Source organism: Tursiops truncatus, chromosome 20 (genome assembly GCF_011762595.2).
Source record: "Tursiops truncatus isolate mTurTru1 chromosome 20, mTurTru1.mat.Y, whole genome shotgun sequence".
NCBI lineage: Eukaryota > Metazoa > Chordata > Mammalia > Artiodactyla > Delphinidae > Tursiops > Tursiops truncatus.
In genome coordinates this window covers 39,225,495-39,245,466 of record NC_047053.1, presented here as the reverse complement: position 1 = coordinate 39,245,466, position 19,972 = coordinate 39,225,495, and the positions used below count along the sequence as shown (strand labels likewise).

At 51.8% G+C, this 19,972-nt stretch overlaps 2 protein-coding genes across 2 annotated transcripts in view; one reads left to right on the top strand and one right to left on the bottom strand.

Moving 5' to 3' along the window:
* The window catches only part of ATP6V0A1 (ATPase H+ transporting V0 subunit a1), an 85,589-nt gene extending 79,155 nt beyond the window's left edge, over positions 1-6,434 (bottom strand). The window contains exons 1-2 of the mRNA XM_033847234.2: positions 6,298-6,434; positions 5,442-5,600 (exon numbers count right to left, since the gene is read on the bottom strand). The gene's annotated coding sequence lies outside the window, so the exon portion shown is untranslated. The remainder of the gene's footprint in view (positions 1-5,441; positions 5,601-6,297) is intronic.
* A 34-nt stretch (positions 6,435-6,468) lies between these two features.
* Positions 6,469-19,162, top strand: CAVIN1 (caveolae associated protein 1). The gene is made up of 2 exons (XM_033847242.2): positions 6,469-6,939; positions 16,704-19,162. The coding sequence occupies exons 1-2, from the start codon at positions 6,469-6,471 to the stop codon at positions 17,403-17,405; spliced, it is 1,173 nt and encodes a 390-aa protein (XP_033703133.1). The 3' UTR covers positions 17,406-19,162.
* Positions 19,163-19,972: the final 810 nt, after the last annotated feature.

The following is a 19,972-nucleotide window of genomic DNA, read 5'->3' as shown; positions in this document are numbered from 1 at the left end:
GATCAGAGTAATTATACACAGCAGGAAATAATAAAGTTGAATTTCTTTTCAAAATTGTGTACTATTCCATAATTTAAACTCTACTAATTCATTTTCTAAAATGATTCACATTGAAGCAAGTTTCCATTTATGTACCCCACCCCTTCAGGCCTTAGTTTCCTCATCTGAAAAACATTTAATCAGATGATCCCTAAGGTAATTCACGATCCTGAAAGAACATTGTACTACTGAGATCCCTTACTGAGCCAACATTCCATAATTCACTGATTTCAAGCCATAATTCTAAACTGAGTGCCTTCTGAATATAACAAAATGTGATAGGTGCTGTATAGATTTCAGAAAAGTCCAAGCCTATAAGAATTTAGTTGAAGAGAGCAAACAGACACAGAAAGAAATACTAATGCAAGAGATGTCTGAGGGGATGTTGCTCATGGCATGTCTTTGGAATAGGGTCTATCAGGCAAACTGGAATAGCAGGAAGTTAATGTAAAGGAATAGAACGAATTAACAATAATAATCAACTTGTATTAAATCGTACAAAATCCGGCAGCCAAAAACGAATAAATCTCCACTATACTGAGTGGAGCCACAGAAGGTGATTGGTTTTTTGCCATGCCACAGGGCTTGCGGGTTCTTAGTTCCCGGCCAGGGATTGAACCTGGCCCCAGCAGTGAAAGGTCCAACTCCTAACCACTGGACTGCCAGGGAATTCCCCATAAGGCTTTTTTTTTTTTTTGCAGAGGGAAGACAACAATCAAAGTAACTTTTTAGGGAGATTAATAGGCAGCGCTGTGCATGCCGGGTGAATTGGAGGGAAGAGATTAGAGACAAAGAAATGGAAATGACATGGGCTTCGCTGGTGGCGCAGTGGTTAGGAATCTGCCTGTCAATGCAGGGGACACGGGTTCGAGCCCTGGTCCGGGAAGATCCCACATGCCGCGGAGCAGCTAAGCCTATGCACTACAACTACTGAGCCTGCGCTCTAAAGCCCGTGAGCCACAACTACTGAAGCCCGCGCACCTAGAGGCCATGCTCTGCAACAAGAGACACCACCACAATGAGAAGCCTGCATACCGCAACAAAGAGTAGTCCCCACTCTCTGCAACTAGAGAGGGCCCACACGCAGCAACGAAGACCCAACAAAGCCAAAAATAAATAAATAAAATTTAAAAAGAATAAAAAGAGAAGAATCCACCTGCCAATGCAGGGGACACGGTTTGATCCCTGGTCCGGGAAGATCGCATATGCCGTGGAGCGACTAAGCCCGTGAGCCACAACTACTGAGCCCTCATGCCACAACTACTGAAGCCCACATGCCTACAGCCCATGCTCTGCAGCAAGAGAAGCCACTGCAATGAGAAGCCTGTGCACCGCAACGAAGAGTAGTCCATACTCGCCGCAACTAGAGAAAGACTGAACGCAGCAATGAAGACCCAACGCAGCCAAAAAAATAAATAAAATTTAAAAGAAAGAAAATAGCATTATGAATAAAAATAGAAAAGAAAATAGCATGAATGTTCATAGACTTTTTCATAAGAGCCAAAAAAAAAAAAAAGGAAACAATCCAACTGTCCATACAGACATGTAGCATAACTATACAATAGGATTTTATGCAACCATTGTGTACTGATAAACACTGCTTGTCCCCACGGATCACTCGGAACAAAATGCTTATTATCAAAACTTTGCTTAAACTTATCTCCTTCCAGGCCCCTGACCTTTGGCCCACTCTTAGCCTGAGCCAACACACAACCCATCCTGAGGATAGGCTGGCTTCAGAGAAAAGCGTTCTCTGCTCTGCTCTCTCATCATGCCACCCTTTCATCCCATTCCCTGATCCTCGTTCTTTCTAGCCTTGTTTACTCCTCTCTATAAAAGAAAACCCTTTTTTGCCTACCCCTTGAGACACCTGCAGATCTTATGGTCACAGCATTCTCTTTATTATATTAGACCCCCTCCCCTGACTGCCATAGTCCCTTTCTTCCCCTGCAATAATCCTTTCTAATAAAGTCTCTCTTTACTAACTCTGGATTTGTTCTTTATTTGACAGGTTGTTTATTTGGGGGGTTATGAAACTGTTCTAAAATCGATTATGATTGCCACCTCTTCGTACTAAAAACCATTGAACTGTACACTTTACATAGGTGAATTGTATGGTATGTGAGCTGTATGTCAGTAAAGCTAGTGGTTGTCGTTTTTATTTTTATTTTTTGAGTGGTTTCAAAAGCTGGGTTTTTTTAAGACTATGAAAGAAAGAAAAAAAAATGTTAGCAAGCGGGATGAGAAATACTGTAAATAAAAATAATACAACCTCACAAAGGCCAAGAGGGAGAGTCTCAAGAATAAACTGGTCAGCAGTGCTAAATCCTGTGGAGAGTTCAAGTAACGTTAGAAAAGGAGAGATAATTGGTAGAATGTGGAGTTTATTGGTGATTTTTAAGTGCTCTTTTAGTAGAAAGGAAGCCACCTTTTTGGCTTAACTGCAGAAATTTAAGGACTGAATTGAGGGTAAGGGATATGTAGCAGCAGTTCTAGAAAACAATGAATCTGAACAGGAGAAAATGGACGGACCCAGCCTTGGGAAGGCAGGAAGGTAAAACCAATTAAGACTGTAGTTTTGGTTTATGTTTGTTTTTTATTTTTAGGATAAGAGACCAGTGCATGCTGAAGGCAGAGGAGGAAAAGAGATTTGATGGCATTTCCATTCCCTTATTTTCGTGACTTTTCTGTTTATCAGCCAGACTCACTGCTTCCCTGAGACGAAAATTCTCACCCTGCAGCAAATTCCCTGTGTTCTTTGAATGTTTTCAAGCACCATGCTATGCATAAATTAGCACTTAATAAATAATTCTCATTGCTTTCTGGTTCAGGAAAGCTACCCTATATATTAATGTTTGAAGGAGAAGAAAGGAAGGGATTTTTGAGGAAGAGAAATATATAAATATTATAGGCACTTTTCCTATATGTCAGAGAAGCAAGAATAGTGCTTATAAATCTGGGGAGAAAAACATCTCTGCTGTCTTTGGCAGCTGTAAGCCAGCTGCTGAAGACTGGTTTTCCATTCGGGATGGCTTCTCTGATGTGACAACACATCATTCATCCCAAGCATTTATTGTTAACAAAACACACTGTCTCCCTAGGGTCTCTTCCAGCACGACCCCAAACTGAATGGAATATACTGCACGCTGCACCCCTCACACCTTGTTGTGGGCTCCCTCAGTGTAAGCTGGTAAGATTTAAGGCAGAACCTCGATAAGAGATGAGAATGCCTGGCTGCTCTCCCACCCACCCGGCCTGTACTTTCACGCCTCACGTCACTGCAGGAAGGGTAGGGGGTGGGGTGGGGAGGAAGGCTGTACCCTGTGAACCCTTCCCTATTCTCCCAGGAAGTAGTGGGAACCTTCCCAGAGCACCTTCCCCTTTGTATCAGAAACTATTTGTGCATCTGTCTCCTCATGCTACGCTATGAGCTTCTCAACAGGAGGGACTGGGCTTTATTGAAGTCCCCAGCCCAGTAGCTGGCTCCTGGTAAATAGTCACACTTTGCTGAACAAATGGATGGATAGAGGAACACGATAGAGAGCTGTGAGATTCCAGCTGCTGACAGGGTTGCATCCTGGTGTTCTTTTTCTGGGCCAAAGGGTTGTTTGTTTCCATCTCTCTGTCCCTTTTACAGACCCTGCCTCACCAGCTGAAAGCACACAGTGGAACACTGTGCCTTTCAGCAGATAGAGTGAGCAATGGAAAATGCAAAGCATCAACCCTGAATACAAGCTACGGCATGCTGAACACAATTCCAAATGAAGAGAAACTGCTTATTTTCACTGAAATGGAGTGGAGTCCTCTGGGAAGGATTGTTTGGCTCCAGTTCTGGGTGTCGGTGTTGATAAAGCTGGTGCACCAAGGCTCAGCACGCCCCCTGTCGGATTTAGCTGGCATTTAGTAAGAAGAGGAACAGGAGAGAAACTTTGTCTGGTGCAAATACTTCTCTTGGACATAGGCAAACAGGGAGGGTAGGGCTCTTTCTGCGAAATTCTTCTCTGTTAAAGAGGCATCAAATGAGTCAGAGACTCCACAAATACGGACATTCCTTTTTGAAGAATAGAAATACTTTCCTGATGGGAAAATCAGATGGCATGGACTTGATTCCTTTTAGCAAGCATGCAACCACAAAAACAAATCAACCACTAAAACTTCAGGACCCCTCCCCCACCAAGTGAGGTTTAAATTGTAATGTGTATATGTCCACTGATAGAGAACTGGTTAAATAAGTATAGTATCAATTCATCCCTACATTGGAAAACAAGGCAGCTCTGCATGCACTGATATGGAACAATCACCAAGATATATTAGTAACTGACAGAAAGCAAAGTGCTGATATATATACATATACATATATATATATATATATATATATATATATATATGGTGTGCAGAGACTTTCTATAGAAGATTCCACAAGAAAATATAACAACTGTTGTCTCCTTGGCCAGAAATTAGTTTGCTGCAGGCAGGGATAGAAAGAAAACTTCTTTTCACTATATTTCTTTGTGTGCTATTTGCAATTTGTACCTTACGTGTCACCTATGAAAATAATCTAATCAATTTTAAAAAGAACCTTATGAAGGTCCAGTAAGGTTCTCTACGGTCACTCTTCTTCCTCTCTAGAAGTCTTTTCAATCCTCAGTGGAAGGAACTTAAACTGCTAAAACACATTTTCTCTCAAATTCTAAAATAAATTGGCAATCTGTCAGTTCTAGTATATAAATACATGTGATTTATACACCAGTTCATTCTATTTGAATCTCAGATACGAAAGCCACCTGTTTCTGTGGAAACAGCTATTGAAGTGTCAGGGGAAATATTTTGTTCAATAGCTGTTGGGACTATTCCGGATGATCCCACGCTATCCCAGGCAGTGAGCTCTTCAGCACCTTTCTGGGTTGGTGGCTTCTCTGACTGGATTAATAGGGCCCAGGGTCCCCACCAAGCAGTTTTTCACTCTGCCTAATGATGACGCATGCCAGACTAGAACTGACCTTTTGCCAAGACCATCATCTACCCAGCTGGGGAAACCCAAGGTTGGTTTCCTAACCAGGGAAAAGGTTTGCAGCTTTTCTGGGGGAAAGGGGGCTGGTGCTACTTCAGGGAACTCACTGCTCCAGTGCTGTGGGAGAGAGCAAAATGGGGGAGAATTGGCACTCTCTCTCCCCCGGACTTCTGAGCTAAGGGCCTTTCTTGATCCTGCTCAGAACTGCCTGCTCCTCGGTACCCATCATGGTTGAAAATATGTTTGTAGTTAAGGCTTAGGCCAACAGGTTGGCGGCACATTCGGGTGAGCGTCTGCTCCTCCCTGACCCAGTGAAAGATACAGCCTGCTAAGGTGGAAAGTGCAAGAGAGGAGTCCTGACACCTGGTTTGAGTGCCAAGCCAACGCTAACCTGCTGGTAACCTCCTGGTAAGTCACCTGCCCTCCGTTTCTGGTCCGTCAAGTGAGCAGGTGGCCTTTGATATCTCAGATTGCTGAGTGCGAGTCTCTGGGCTCCAGAGAGATGGATGACTCCCAATCCTGCTCTCTGAGGTGAGTGTCAGCCAGGGCTCTGGGGCAGGCGGAAACACAGGGAAAGGTGATTTTTAGTGAGTAAAAAGCTTTAGTTTTTACTTTATTGCCCATCTTAATCTTCCTCTGTTAGAATAATTCTAAGAGGAACCTAGAGGAGCTTGGTGGCCCCTTACCACCGCTGTGACTCTAACTTAAGTTCTCCCTTCCCTTCCACAAACGACCCCCAACCTTTTAGAACAGTGGTGGGTAACTTTGTGGGATGGGTAGTTAGAGGCCCCTTCGAAAAGATTGTGGAAGCCATGGGTCCTTTCCCTCTCAAAAACTGGACACAGGCAAATACTACAATATTTTGCACGTAACTTCAGGATATCCTGTCCCACCTGACGACCTAATCTAGAACTTAAAAAGGGGGGAGGTGTGTTAGCCGGTGAGCGAAAAGAGCGAGAGGGAATAGTAGAGCAACACTCTAGGACCTGTTTTCCTACCGCAGCTCACATTCCTCCGCCCCAGTCCCGCTCCCGCCGCCTCCGCTAACAGCGGAGGCCCTAGTCTCCCGCTCCAACTATTCCAACCATCCTGGGAAGGGTGGGGCGCTCGGCTCTTGGGTCCCCCTGGGTCGCCCCCCCTTCCCTAGCATCGGTCTCCCCTTCTGCCCCGGTCCCTCCCTTTCTGGGGCCGAGCCAACCAATGGGGGACGAGACTCCGGGATTTGGCCTGGGAGCCGGGCAACTCACCGATCCCCCGCCCCACAGTTCTGGCCGCCATCCCGGTGCGCACGGACGCGGCTCGAATTTCCTCCGCTATCCGCTCTCTCTCGCTCTGCCCCCTCCCGCTCTTCCTCTTCTCCGGGTCTCCCGCTTCAGCTCCAGATCCACCCGGCCGGCCCCGCACGGCTCCGGGCAGCCATGGAGGACACCCAGCTCCACATCATCGAGCAGCCGCTTCCCGGGTACCCCGACGCCGGGGACCAGGGGTCCTCCACCATGGGGGCTCCGGCGGCGGAGGAGCCGTCGGGGGCCGGCTCTGAGGAGCTGATCAAATCCGACCAGGTGAACGGCGTGATGGTACTGAGCCTTCTGGACAAAATCATTGGCGCCGTCGACCAGATCCAGCTGACCCAAGCCCAGCTGGAGGAGCGGCAAGCGGAGATGGAGGGCGCCGTGCAGAGCATACAGGGGGAGTTAAGCAAGCTGGGCAAGGCACACGCTACCACCAGCAACACCGTGAGCAAGTTGCTAGAGAAGGTGCGCAAGGTCAGCGTCAACGTGAAGACCGTGCGCGGCAGCCTGGAACGCCAGGCCGGCCAGATCAAGAAGCTGGAGGTCAACGAGGCCGAGCTGCTGCGGCGCCGCAACTTTAAAGTCATGATCTACCAGGTGAGCTGGCGGGCGGACCCCGCCCAGAGGCCCGCCGTCCCCCGCCCGGGGCTTGGGGTGGGGGGACCTACCCGAGGCGCGGCTCTCCCGCCAGCCTGGCCCGGCTCGGGGGACCCGCCCTCCTTCCAGCGAGCGTTCCTGGGGTGGAGTGGGATGGGCGGCGGGCTCCTGGAGCGCAGAGGGGCGCGCTCTGCATCCTGCGCTCCCTCACCCAGCCCCTCCCTCTGGTGTCAAACGCGTAGCGGAACCGAGTTAGGGGGCTGGACTCGGGGACACTGCCCCTCGCAGATCGCTCCCGACACGGCTCTGTCAAAAGTCTTCCTACTTGGAGGAAGTTTTGGGGAGAGCCGCGGTGCCTGGCGGCCGTTGGGGCCCCCTGTAAACGGACACTGGCGGCGCGGCCCGTGTTTGGGGCCTCCGGCGCTGCCCGCCCGATATAGCGGGTGATTCAGGGCTCAGGCACGCACCGCGGGGGCTGCGCCAGGCGAGGGACGCGACTGCCAGCACGCCCCCGCGGACCCCGCATCAGCCTAGGCCGCCCACGCCGCCCCCTCGCTGCGATCTGCTCCCGCCTCGCGGCACTTTCGGCCCTTGTGGACACCCTAGCCCGCGGCGTGCGTGTACCCTCAGTCTGTTGGAAGCAGCCGGCGGGAGGGTGGCCCGCGGCCTGAGGAGTGCTAGAGGGTCTGGTGGAGGGGAGGGGACAGCTCCCCACACCCGGGGCCCCGCGATCTGGGCGCGGTGAGTCACCCCGCATGCCTGCGGGGGCGGCCGAGGAGCTGGAGGACAGGCGGCTGGAGGCTGGCGCGCCCCAGGCTCCGCCCAGACAGCTTGTTGCTTCCTTTGCACCTCTCCCCATTCCTCCCGCCTGGATGAAAATGGAGTTTTTGTATCCTAACCCCATGTAAACCTGGGAATCTCGGCATTGCTATTCCTCTCCACTCTGCCTCTCCAATCCCATTAGGGGTGGGTCTGAGCCGAGCGCTCTGTGATCTTTGATGGCGTGGGAATGTGCCCAGCCTTGCCTCCTCTCTGCTTCCCGCGGGCCTGGTTGATGTTCCCACCCAAGGAGGTGAGATCGTGGGGGTGGAAGGGTTAGTCTATGTCCCCTCTTCCCCTTCCTGCCCCTACCGAAGGGAATGGAAAGAAAAGAAGGCCAGATTTCCCACATCCCCCCAGGGAGAGGACTTCTGTCAGGAAGCTGTGGTTTCACTGACTGCCCAGAGGCCCTGGTACGCTGGGTTCTGAGTGACCATCAGGGATGTGGTGAGGTCCTTGGCTTGGTCAGTGTGGTGGAGCTAAGAGAAATGCAGACTGGGACAAGTTTGGGGGCAGTAGACATACGTGAGCTGACACTTATCTGAGGAGGTGGTGGTGGGACAGAGGCTGAAGTGGCGCTCCCCCAACCCACCAGCGCCCAGGGACTCCTCCTGAGAGGTACTTGGCCTTTACGCAGTTTGCTTCCCCCATATAGCACTATCTGATAGAAAATATTTGCCCAGAATTGTTTCTACTTAATTTAACTGCTCCGAGGAAGTAGGATGGGGTGTGTGTGTGTGTGTGTGTGTGTGTGTGTGTGGTGTGTGACTTTTAAAGAGAACTGCCTAGTGCTGGGGTACATCAAAGCAAGGAGAACAGGGCAGGGGTGTGGGGCAGCAAGCCAGCTCTGTCTTTTCTCCAGAGCCTGGTGTGGTAGAGAGGAGCCATGTAGGGCTTGGATGGGTGACCCTTCTCACTTGAAATGTCCCAGACCGCAGAACCTGGGAAAATTCTCAGCCTGGAGGTAAACCTCCTTATGTCAAAGATGGAGATTCTGAGAGGACAGGTATGGAGAGAGACTTCTGTGCAGAGGCCAATGGCGTGTCTCTGTTACTGCCTCTCGGCAGTTGGCACGGACTGTGTGTCTGTATATTGTGTATGTGCCGTGGGGAGGGTGTCTAATCACAGGGTGGCTTTGACTGCATCAAGGTCAGTGGGGGACAGAGAGTTGAGGGAGAAGGAATAGCTCAAGCTGGGGACCCTGAGCCCCCAAACCACAGGAGAAATAACTAATACCTAAAGTGGTCCCGACCCACAGAGGAGCTCAGAGGTAAGGAAAAGATTCCAGCAACAGGGAATCTTCCCTGAGTTGCAGAGCAGATGTTCCAGGTGGGGGCGAGGGGGTGGAGTACTCAGCTTCTGGAGGAAGTTGGAGGCTGCTCCTCCCTGAGATCTGCAGGCCCGGGAAGAGAATGAGGTAAAAATAGCTCTGGGCCTTGGCAGACCTAATAGGGAAGATTGGGGGCAGCAACATTTACGATAAACTCAGGCTGAGGGGGTAGGATGTTTGGGTGGCCAGGCAGAGAGATTTGGAAAAAGGCCTCCTGGGATGATGTGAGTTTTCCAGTGTGGGAGCAGGGGAAGTGGTATGGTATTCCCCACTGCAGATGTGGGAGGTGGTGATGTGGCAAGGAGGGGTAAGGTGGAGGGAGCATGAAAGGGTGGGAAGGCCTCAGCTGTGGGATCAAGCCACCTGGCCTCCCACACCTTCTTCCTGGGGAATAAAGGAGGGAATCCCTTGTGTGACCCCACCCAGATTCAGGGAACTGCTAGACATAATGATTTCACGGGTTATGTTTGCATTTGACACCTCCCTACACAGACACAGACACACACGAAATTCAGCCCTTCCCATCACAGGATATCAGGGCCCTCACCTTGAACCCACTTCTGAGTCATTACTGTCCTTCTTTGGCATTTCCCTTCCTGTCTCCCAAACAAAAACTAGCAGTTGGCATCCCATCCTGTCAGGTGACACCTCATTAGGCAACAGCTAGTGAATGAGAGAAGTGAATTCTACTAGTAGCTAGGGGTAGTGGACTGAGAACCGCTGGGAAGATCAGGCCGACTGTGGGCACCATGCAATAGGAGGAGCTGTGGTCATTAAGAAGCCAATTCTCCCAGACGACGACTAATTTGGATATTGTTAGAGTTCTTCTAGAATCCAGAAAGGGAGGCTAAACATTTTCCGAAGTAGTTTTGATGAGGCATGGGTCCTACCCATGGACCCATCAGACCTGCTCCAAGTGCTTGAGGACAGGACCAGGAAGCATTTAAGGGCTTAGGTGGCTCATGGGCATTAAAGGGGAGGATACCAGGACTGGAATGAGGGCCTGCTGGCTTCTCCTCCTCAAATCCTAACCCAACCTATAGCTCCTTCCTGGACTCAAAGCAAATCAGGGCTATCTGGTTCCAGAAGAACCCCACACTTTTGTCCAAAATTCTTCCCAACTTGGGGCTCTGGTCCCTCTCACCCCGTACCCCGGTGGCCTAATGGAGAGAGTGTTTACCATACCCTTCCTCCAAAGAGCTAGCTTTGGTTTGTTTTTCCTGGTCACTGGATCCAAAGCAGGGAGCACGGGAGCATATTCTTAGACGTATTCCTAAGACCAAAGGAAATCATATTCTTCTCTCTGATTTTTTTTTTTAAAGCAAGTAAAGTCTGACTATTGTAAAGGTCAAAATCAAAAAGGGAGGAGATAGCACAGAGTGCGCAACTGATAGGGAAAGGGAATATTGTTGCTAGGCAACCAACTGCAGAGATGAGTGGTGGTTTGTGCTATTATTTTGAACCATACCATTGTGAATATTTCATCATTCTGTCACTGTAGACTTTTTGAGCTGGAAGATGCCTTGGAGATAATCAACTTCAGCTCTTTTATTTTGTAGTGGAGGAAGCTGAGGCCCAGAGAGGGGAAGTCACTTGCCTACTGTCATTCAAGTGATTGGGGGTCAAAGCTGGGGCAAGAGCCCAGGTGTACCCCTTCTTCTGCTACACTTTCTGCTCCCGGCCTCCCCCTTCTGTTCCCGGGCTGTGCAGAAGAAATCAGGGAGGAGGCTAGCCCTAAGCTAGTTCTGGCTCCTTCATTCTCTGAGGGAGATAGTTGCACAGTCCTGGCACCGGGGCTGCTGTGTGTGCGTGCGTGCGTGCGTGCGCGCGCACGTGCAGTGTGAGCTGAGTGGCTACGGGTGGTGGTCATTAGCTGCTCAGCCTCATGGTGCTGAAGCAGAGGCAATGTGTGGTCACCAATGGCAGTGGAGGAGAGGGGTGCTGGGTATAAGGAGTGGAGCTCCCTGGCCAGCAGGGGTGTCCCCTGGCTAAGAGAGGACCACATTGGCTCCTTTCTCCTCAGCCTCCCTGCCACTCACGCCTTCTCCCTGTATCCCACAGGGAAGGTAGGCACCTGCTTCTTTGGGTATTTGTGGCTGCACGCCTTACTCAACACTGTTGTCGCTGGAGTCTGGTAGTGCCCCTAAATATCCCTCTCCCCTGACTTCTCCTGATTGTCCAAAGCAAGAGTGGCACCTCAGCCACTCAGGAGGGAGAGTTGGGAGCTGCTGCTGGGTGCCTCAGGACATAGGCCCACTGGTTGTAAAAATAGCTTGGTTTGGGGGGGTTTTTTTTGGCCGTACCGCGCAGCATGCAGGATCTTAATTCCCCAACCAGGGATCGAACCCATGCCCCCTGCAATGGAAGTGCAGAGCCCTAATCACTGGACTGCCAGGGAATTCCCCAAAATATCAATAGCTTTGTTTTTGATCCTGATTTCTCTGTGCATCTGGGTGTCTGATGGCCCATAAGTGGGTGGGGGGGATGGGTGGCAAGGGAGGCAGGAGGTGGGGATGTGGCCAAAGGGAAATAGCCAGGATGTCCCTCGTCCATGCCTCTCCCTCTCCTTATCCGGGGCGGCACCCGCGCCCACCCTGCCCTGGGGAATAACTGGGATCAGCAGCATCTGACTCAAGACAGTGAAGTTGTTTGCCTTCTCTTTTACTCCTTGGAGACTCCCCAGTTGGAGTCTAGCAAGTGGCCTCTTAGAAAACTCCTTCCCCGCCCCCAGCAGCTTCTTTCCCCCATCACTGCAACCTCCAACAGCATCATCCCACGACCACAGCAGGGTCGGGGTAGAAGGTAGGAGGCCAAGGATGGGACTGGGGAAGATTCTAGAGGGAGGCAGGGAGGTGGTTCTGATTAAACTGTGGTTATTAATTCATGGGCCTGGGTTTGTCCCTCCCCTTTCGGCCCTGGGGCCCTCTTGTTGAAGCATTTAAACTGTGGTGTCTTTCCATCCTAATCCTTGTGTGCTCCCCTCCCCTCTACTCACCAGCCCCAACTCTGCATGCCAACCAAGGCTTCCTTCCCCCAACTCTGTCCACACCCATCCCAAGCGCCACTTAAACCCCTTTTCCTCATCTTAGCCCAAGAAGAAGCTGAATGTACCCTCAGACCTGGCCACATCCAAGATCGTGCCTTTTGACCTTCTGCCTGAGACTGAGCCTTTTGACCTGAAGCCTGAGACAGTGCCTGAGCTCCCACCCTTTGACCAGACACCTAGGACCCTGCCCTATTACCCAGAGCCTGGGCCTCTGCCCACCCCAGAGGAGCCAACAGCCGGTGGGGGTACTTAGGGTCTCCTGGGTCACATGGGGCCGTGGGCATGGGGTGTCACACACCCAGTCCACCCCCAGCTCACTGCTTAGCAGTGGCCAGTCCAGGGTGGCTGGTCTCTTCCAAGCCACTGCCCCTTGTGACTGGGTGATGGGTATTGTGAAAACACTCTCTCATTATGGGGAGTTCAGGCAATGGGGTGGGAGGTGATGGGAAGGGCCATCCCCTACGTCTTGGTTTCTGTCTTAACGGTCGATGCTCCAGACACCACACCTGAGCTGCACCCACGGCTGCCTGCATGAGATAGCCTGCAACTGCCCACACTTCTGATGCCCCCTCCCCTCCCCTCCCCCTCTGCCTCCTCCTCAGGGACAGACCAGTTTGGCTCAAAGCCTCTTTGGAGAGGGCCCTCATGAAGCCCAGGCCTGGGGTCTGTTCTGTGCCCTCTCTAGCCGCTCTCTACAGTTCGGGAAAACACTGACGCTTATTTTTTTCCAGTTTTTTTTAGCAAGTGTTTTGCAAAGCGATCCCTTATGTTTGCCAGATCCTGCCTTGGGTGGGGCACCCAAAAGCTGCCAATCAGGAGGCCAGAAGGGGGCACATTTTCATTGGCTCTGGCCTCCCTATGGCACAGTGTTTCTCAACCTTTTTGTTTGTTTGTTTAATAGCATTCTCCTAAGGAGTCCTTTTAGACATTTTTTTCCCCTAATTGTCCTCTCCCCCATGAAATTTTTTTTTATTTGAATTTTCTTTTACTTTATTTATTTTATACAACAGGTTCTCATTACTTATCTATTTCCCATGAAATTTTAACACTACAGATATACTATATATCAGGACTCTTTGGAGCCCCACAAACTATTGCAATATCTAAGATTTGTGCCCTCCCCCGCAAGAACCAATTTCCACCCACTTGGGGGCAACATGCCCCCTGTTGAGAATCATGCTATAGCAGAAAAGAAGGACCCTTCTACCTTTAGTGTCTTTCACCCCCTTGTCCTGGCAACCTAAAGTGGAGGTCCTGAGTTTTTAAGACTGCCCTCTCTTTCACCTCTCCCCATCTGCACCTTCCTCTAACATGGTCTCTGAGCAGATCCAGATCCTGGGTCTCTGAATGACCTCTGCAATGTCTTCTCTGGCCATTCACAGGCAGTGGCTGGGTACAGAACTAAGTCAAGAGAGGCTCTACCCAGAGCCATATGACACCTGTCCCTTCTCCCTGACAAATGTGAAGTGCCTGGCCAAGGACCAGGCAAATAGTAGGTGCTCAATTAAATTATAATAATATAAAAATCTTCCTAAGTCAGAGGATCTTAAGTTCATATAGCAGGGTTAGGGAGTGGAGAGGAAGGGGCTGGAAGCCATCCTGGGGCTCCTCTAAAATTCGTCCTGGACTGGCACTTTCCTGGGTTGGGGAGCTGTGTGTGCTTGGTGGGGGGCAGGGGAAGCTGTGCATGCTTTTGTTCAGACCTGGTCATTAAAGGTAACTCTGGAAACTAAGCCTGTTGGGACTGGTGGTTTTGTTTAATAAAAATGTAGAAACAGAACAAACAGAGCTCTCTCTCCTTGCCACCCTGAGGCCCCTCCTTTAGCTTAGGAGCTCTGCCAGGGAAATAGGGGTGGCACAGGGGTGCCCAGCCTCTGTGCCCAGGGTTGGGGGAGGTGTTTTGGGATTGTGTTGCTGGTTGTTGTAGCAACAGGCCAACTGGGTGGGCCCAAGACAGCACTCCAAAGCTGTGAGTCATAGGGAAAACCTGGCTTGGAAACGGGGAGAAAAGACAAAATCCATTAATGGAGGCAAAAAGCTAAAGTCATGGTGGTATATCCTCTCCAGCGCCAATCCACTGGATATTATCCGGGACTTAGGTCAAACAGTTTCTTCCCCTATCCCCTGACCTTCCACCAAGAAGGCAGCTCCTCTGGTGTAAGCCATCACTCTGGAGGAAGCCTACAATGAATGGCTTCCAAGTACCTTTGTGGACTGGGGGGAGACAACCCCAGATCCAGGAATAAACCTCCCCTCACTGGGATTGCTCCCTGATGTTGTATTTGAGACCTTTCATCAGGCACTAGGAAGACACGATTGGCTACAAGAAGTCTGGAACTCTCTCCCCAGCCTTGTTCACGTTCAAACTCAGCTGGCAAAGACCTTTATCTAGGAAGCCAGAGGCCAGGAAAACCAGCCAGCTCAGCCTTTATGGGTTGGAGTGGAGCAGAGGGGAGAATCAGGGGTGCTGGTGTGGGGCAGGGAGACAATGTGGATCTGTTTTCCAGCAGCAGGGACTGTTTCCTGACTACTTCCCACCCATCAAGCTTAATCCTTCCCTTAATTCATCCACATAGTCTGAGCTTAGTGAAACGAGGCATTCTCCTTCAAACGTCGGGGAGCGTGGGTGGGTTTTTAGACTAGGAGGCTGTGAAGGAGAGATCAGAGCTGACATTTTTTGATACTAGGGCTGCCGGTAAATTCTGGGTGGAGATGGATGAAGAAGTAGCCGGGAGTTTAGATGATAGAGAGTCCTAACATGGTGTGTAAGAGAGAGCACTCGGGTAGCAGGCAGGGAGAAGTGATTGCAAAAGGGAGACCCAAAGGGTACAACTGGGAATCAGAGGGACTGCTAAGAGAGATTGGGACCCTCCTACACTCAGAGCAAGGAAAACACCCCTTCAATGCCTCCATGAGTGATAAGAAACAGAGGATGGACGGACTGCCACAGGATGCCCATGATAGTACCCAGCCAGCTGTGGCAGGTGGAGACTACAAGTCCCAGCATGCCCTGAGCCCTGGTCACCTTGCCTGCTGGGAGATGTAGTTGAGTAACGAGAGGTTGAGGTGGCTTGGTGCCCAGCAGAGCCGGTGCCCAGTTTGGGAGAAGAGGTAGAGACAGCATTCCCTCTTTGTCCCTGCTAATAATATTGACAGGGAGGGAAGGAAGTTGGGAGGAGGTGTTCCTAGTTTTCAATGTAAACCAGGAAACTCTGTGGGGATGTGGATGGGAGGGAAGAGGAAAGAGGTTGGGGGCTGGGGAAGGAATTTCTGTAGCAGGTGGTACAGAGATACCAAGCAGTCAACGTATACGTGTATGTGCGTGCGTGTGTGTGTGTGTGTTCATGGGACGGGTCAGCTCGTGTTGCCTCATTTTTCTCAGATGGGGTTTTCTTACAATTCTGCGAAACAATCTTTAGAAAACCCTTTAGAAAAAGTACTGCCTATCATTCCTTTGTAGGAAGTCCCTAAAGAGAGTCTGGGCCAAAGAGGAGAGCCTGTTTACATTCTGGGTTATGTCCCCTTTTCCTGTCTGTGCTCAATCTCCCCTACCTTCTGGTGAGAGGTGATCCTGAGATTCTGAAATGTTGGTCCAGAGTCAGGATCTTGGAAAATCTTCCCGGAATGGAAAGCAGTGCTGGTGCTAGGTGTTCCCAGGGCAAGAGGGAAGAACTGGCTCTGAGCTCCAGGATCTCTTGCCCTCCTACTCCTGGTCCCTTGAGCTCCTGTTTGGGGGGAAAAAAGCAAGAATGGAAAAGCAATCTCTCCCTTCCATTCCAAGGCAGGGACGTCAGAACCAGAAGAAACGTCCAGGTTGGGAAGAAAACATGTCCTTGGCTCCCAGCCAGCTTCCTCCTCTTTCCTCAATTTCTTCATGAGGGTGGAGAATGTCCACTGGTGGAGCCAAACAGTATGAGGCGGGGGAGGGAGATAGGGCCACAGCTCTGCTTCCCTAATACTGGTTCTTCTGAAATGATACGAAGTCTGGGACACGCACTCCCTTTATGGTAAACTTGCCTTCAAGTTACCCTACTTGGGGGCCGCCTGAGATTGACTGTGAGCTCGTCCCCCTACCCGCACCCCTCAACCTAAACCGACTCTGCCCTTTGGTTTTGGGCCTGGCTTGGGCAGTGTGGGGCTCAGTGCACCAGAGGGCGCTCTGCCCATTTCCAAAGTTAAGTTGTGGTCCCTGGGACGCAAAGGGTAAGGACTGGTTTAAAATGGGCAGTCGCAGGGCTCAAGGAGACGGTTGGAGGGCCGCAGAGATACTTAACTGAAGTGCGAAAACATAGGCCAGACTCCGATCCGAAGCTCGGTTCCCTCCTCGCCCTGTCTGTATAGTTACTATTCATTCAATACATATTTCTTGAGCGCCCACGAGGTGTCCAGCTCTGTGCCAGGCGCTGGGGATACAACGGCGAGCAAGTCCAGGCCGATTTCACGGGTACCACGCACTCCACAGGATCACGGGTGCCACCGCCCAGCCCCGGGTTCGCCCGGCGTCCCCCCAAGTCCCCGCCCAGTTCTCCGGCTCTGCCCCCTCATCTGTTCGCTCTGATCTCCCTTTAGGATGAAGTGAAACTGCCGGCCAAAGTGAGCATCGGCAAGTCGCTGAAAGAGTCGGAGGCGCTGCCCGAGAAGGAAGGCGACGAGCTGGCCGAGGGCGAGCGGCCCGAGGACGACGCGGCGGTGCTCGAGCTGTCCTCGGACGAGGCGGTGGAGGTGGAGGAGGTCATCGAGGAGTCGCGCGCCGAGCGCATCAAGCGCAGCGGCCTGCGGCGCGTGGACGACTTCAAGAAGGCCTTCTCCAAGGAGAAGATGGAGAAGACCAAGGTGCGCACCCGCGAGAACCTGGAGAGGACCCGCCTCAAGACCAAGGAGAACCTGGAGAAGACGCGGCACACTCTGGAGAAGCGCATGAACAAGCTGGGCACGCGCCTCGTCCCCGCCGAACGGCGGGAGAAGCTCAAGACCTCGCGAGACAAGCTGCGGAAGTCCTTCACGCCCGATCACGTGGTCTACGCGCGCTCCAAGACGGCGGTCTACAGGGTGCCGCCATTTACCTTCCACGTCAAGAAGATCCGCGAGGGCGAGGTAGAGGTGCTGAAGGCCACCGAGATGGTGGAGGTAGGCGCCGACGAAGAGGAGGGCGGCGCGGAGCGCGGCGAGGCGGCCAACCTGCTGCGCGGGAGCAGCCCCGACGTGCACACGCTGCTGGAGATCACCGAGGAGTCGGACGCCGTGCTGGTGGACAAGAGCGACAGCGACTGAGCGGGGCGCGGGGCTGTGCCCGGGAGGCCGCGCCGCCCCGCCTCTCCCCGCCCCCGCCCCCGATTCCTTTCTCTCTCCGAACTTTCTCTTTCGCATTCTCTCTCTGCCCCAAACGGGCTGGGATATTTCTAAATTGAGAACACCTCCCCTCAAGTAGCACCCCTCCGAGTCTTACGGCTGTTAAGACGGGAGGGGGAGGCAGCCTGCCCCATGGACAGCCCCAGTTTAGGCATATGCTGGGTGGAAATGCAGAGGGCGGTGATGCACGTCCTGGGGATCCAAGTCGGGGATTCTAGAGGAACTTGCTGTCGTTTCCATGATTGGGCCCCCCTTGGGCAGGCTGCCTTCCCCGCACTTCTCCGTAACACTCACACCCAGCTGCTGTCATTCCTGCTCACTGAGCTCTTCTTTCTCATCCTGATCCCTGGCGGCTTCAAAGCCAAAATTACCGTGAAAGGGAAGAGTGAATCTTGAAGAGGCCCCTTGCTCACATGGGAGACCCCATACTGGAAGGATGTGAAAGCAGCTTTGGGGAGCATCTGGGGCAGTGTCGGGGGAGAGAGGGCAGAGTGAGCCGTGACCCAGGAGGACGGTCTAGCACAGGCTGTATCTGCAAAAGGTGCCAATAAGGAAGGCTGGAGCCAGGCAGAGCCCTTGGGGAGCGGGGGCGGGGGGCACTTACTGTTTATGCATCTGCACCCAGGAGCACGTGGCTCTGGCTTTGAAAGAGAACAGGAAATAGTAGAAGGTGGAAACGGGTGAAAGGAGAATGTCCATTAGCAGCGTGAGAAACACAGCACAAGAATCCCATCTTACTGGGGTTCTCCGAGGACAGCAGGACCATTTTCAGGATAAGAAGGGAGGGCAATGTGAGAAATCCGCGATCCAAAGAAGAGAGAGGTAAGCCCCACCCCATGCCTCCACTGGGTATGGTGCTCCAGGGGCAGCCCGTTTCTCAAAGCCTAGAAAATTAGGGTCCCAGAAGAGGGCAGCACCAGGCTGCGGAGAGCTGCAAGGTAGGAGGGAGACGGATGGGGAAAAGAACGAGGTGCTAAAGGCCAGGCCACCAAGCTGAGAGCTGGAGGGGAGGGGAGGAGAGTATAGAATTCCTGTGTGTAGAGCAGCCCAGACTTGGCCCACTCCTGGCAGCTTCTTCTCAAGATCCTTCCCTAGAGCTAGTTATAATAAAGCTGCAGAACTTGCCAGGACTTCCTTGTGGGTTCCTCTCCTGACTCTTTGGGTTGAGAGGGGTGCTGCTTCCAGTCCAAAAGCCTGACTTCTGATCAGGTTCTCCTCAGGACACTTTAGTCCCCCTGTTCCTCCCCAGTAACGGTGGCTTGTCAGAAGCAAGGACAGACCCCCCTCACCCCCAACTCACAGTCGGAAGAGGAGGGCTGAAGGCTCCCTCGTTCGCCCCCTACCTCCTGTGCTTTATCTTCTCTGCTCTGCATTATAGAATTGCAGCAAATTGTTTTTAAGGGGTGGAGGGAGGGAGCCTGGGGACACATCTTTTTTACAATACAAAGCTTTGCTTTTTTTTTTTTTTTTTTTCCTGTTGGTTCCCTTCTTTCTTCTGGATGGTTGGAGACACGTTGGCTGAGGGAGGATGGGGATTGTGGGACGAGGTCCCTTGGTGCTGATGGGCTGAAGGGGCCTGAGTTGTGGGCAGATAGAGTTTCCTGTGGGCTCTGGGGAGCCTCTCGTGTTGCTGTGTCCTGGTGAGCAGCCCGACCAATAAACCTGCTTTTCTAAAAGGATCTGTGTTGGATTGTATTCTCCGAAGGCAGTCACATAGGATGAGTTCCAGGAGGACAGGAGGGAACCAGGGAGGGAAAGAGAGAGAGAGGACCTTGGGTTTAAACGGGCCTCACTTACCTGGGTGGGGAGTGGGGGTGGGGTATTGTTATCATCCCCATTTAGAAATGGAAAAACACACACACACACAGTGACTGGTCTAAGGCCACGTAGCTGGTAAGTTGTGAAGCTGGGATTCTAAGGCAGCCTGGCTCTAGTCTGTTTAACTGTGTCTGTAATCTTGTACTGTCTAGATGCGCTTCTCACTGTCAGAGCTTTAGTCCTCCAGACCCACCCAGTTAACTCTACTCAGCCTGAGCTTCCCTCAGATTCACGCTGCCAAATCAGACCTAGAGGAGGCAGTCTAGGGGAGAGGAAAAGTCAGAGGCGCTGACTCAGAGGCCTGAATGTCATAGAGAAGGGATTCCAGTGCATGGTATAGATGCCAGTCATAACCACACAGCATATTTAATTCTCCCCACAGCCCTGGGATGGGCACCACTTTTTTTTAAAGATTTATTTTATTATTTATTTTTGGCTGTGTTGGGTCTTAGTTGCGGCACACAGGATCTTTGTCAAGGCATGCAGGATCTTTTTCGTTGTGGCGCACGGGCTCGTTGTTGTGGTGCGTGGGCTTCTCTCTAGTTGTGGCGTGCGGGTTTTTTGTCTTCTCTAGTTGTAGCGTGTAGGCTCCAGGGCGCGTGGGCTCAGTAGTTGTGGCGTGCGGGCTTAGTTGCCCTGCGACATGTGGGATCTTAATTCCCTGAGCAGCG

Coding starts and splice junctions, on each gene's coding strand:
- CAVIN1 (XM_033847242.2), top strand. CDS start 6,469: ATGGAGGACACCCAGCTCCACATCATCGAGCAGCCGCTTCCCGGGTAC. Junction 6,940..16,703: donor TTAAAGTCATGATCTACCAG/GTGAGCTGGCGG, acceptor ATCTCCCTTTAG/GATGAAGTGAAACTGCCGGC.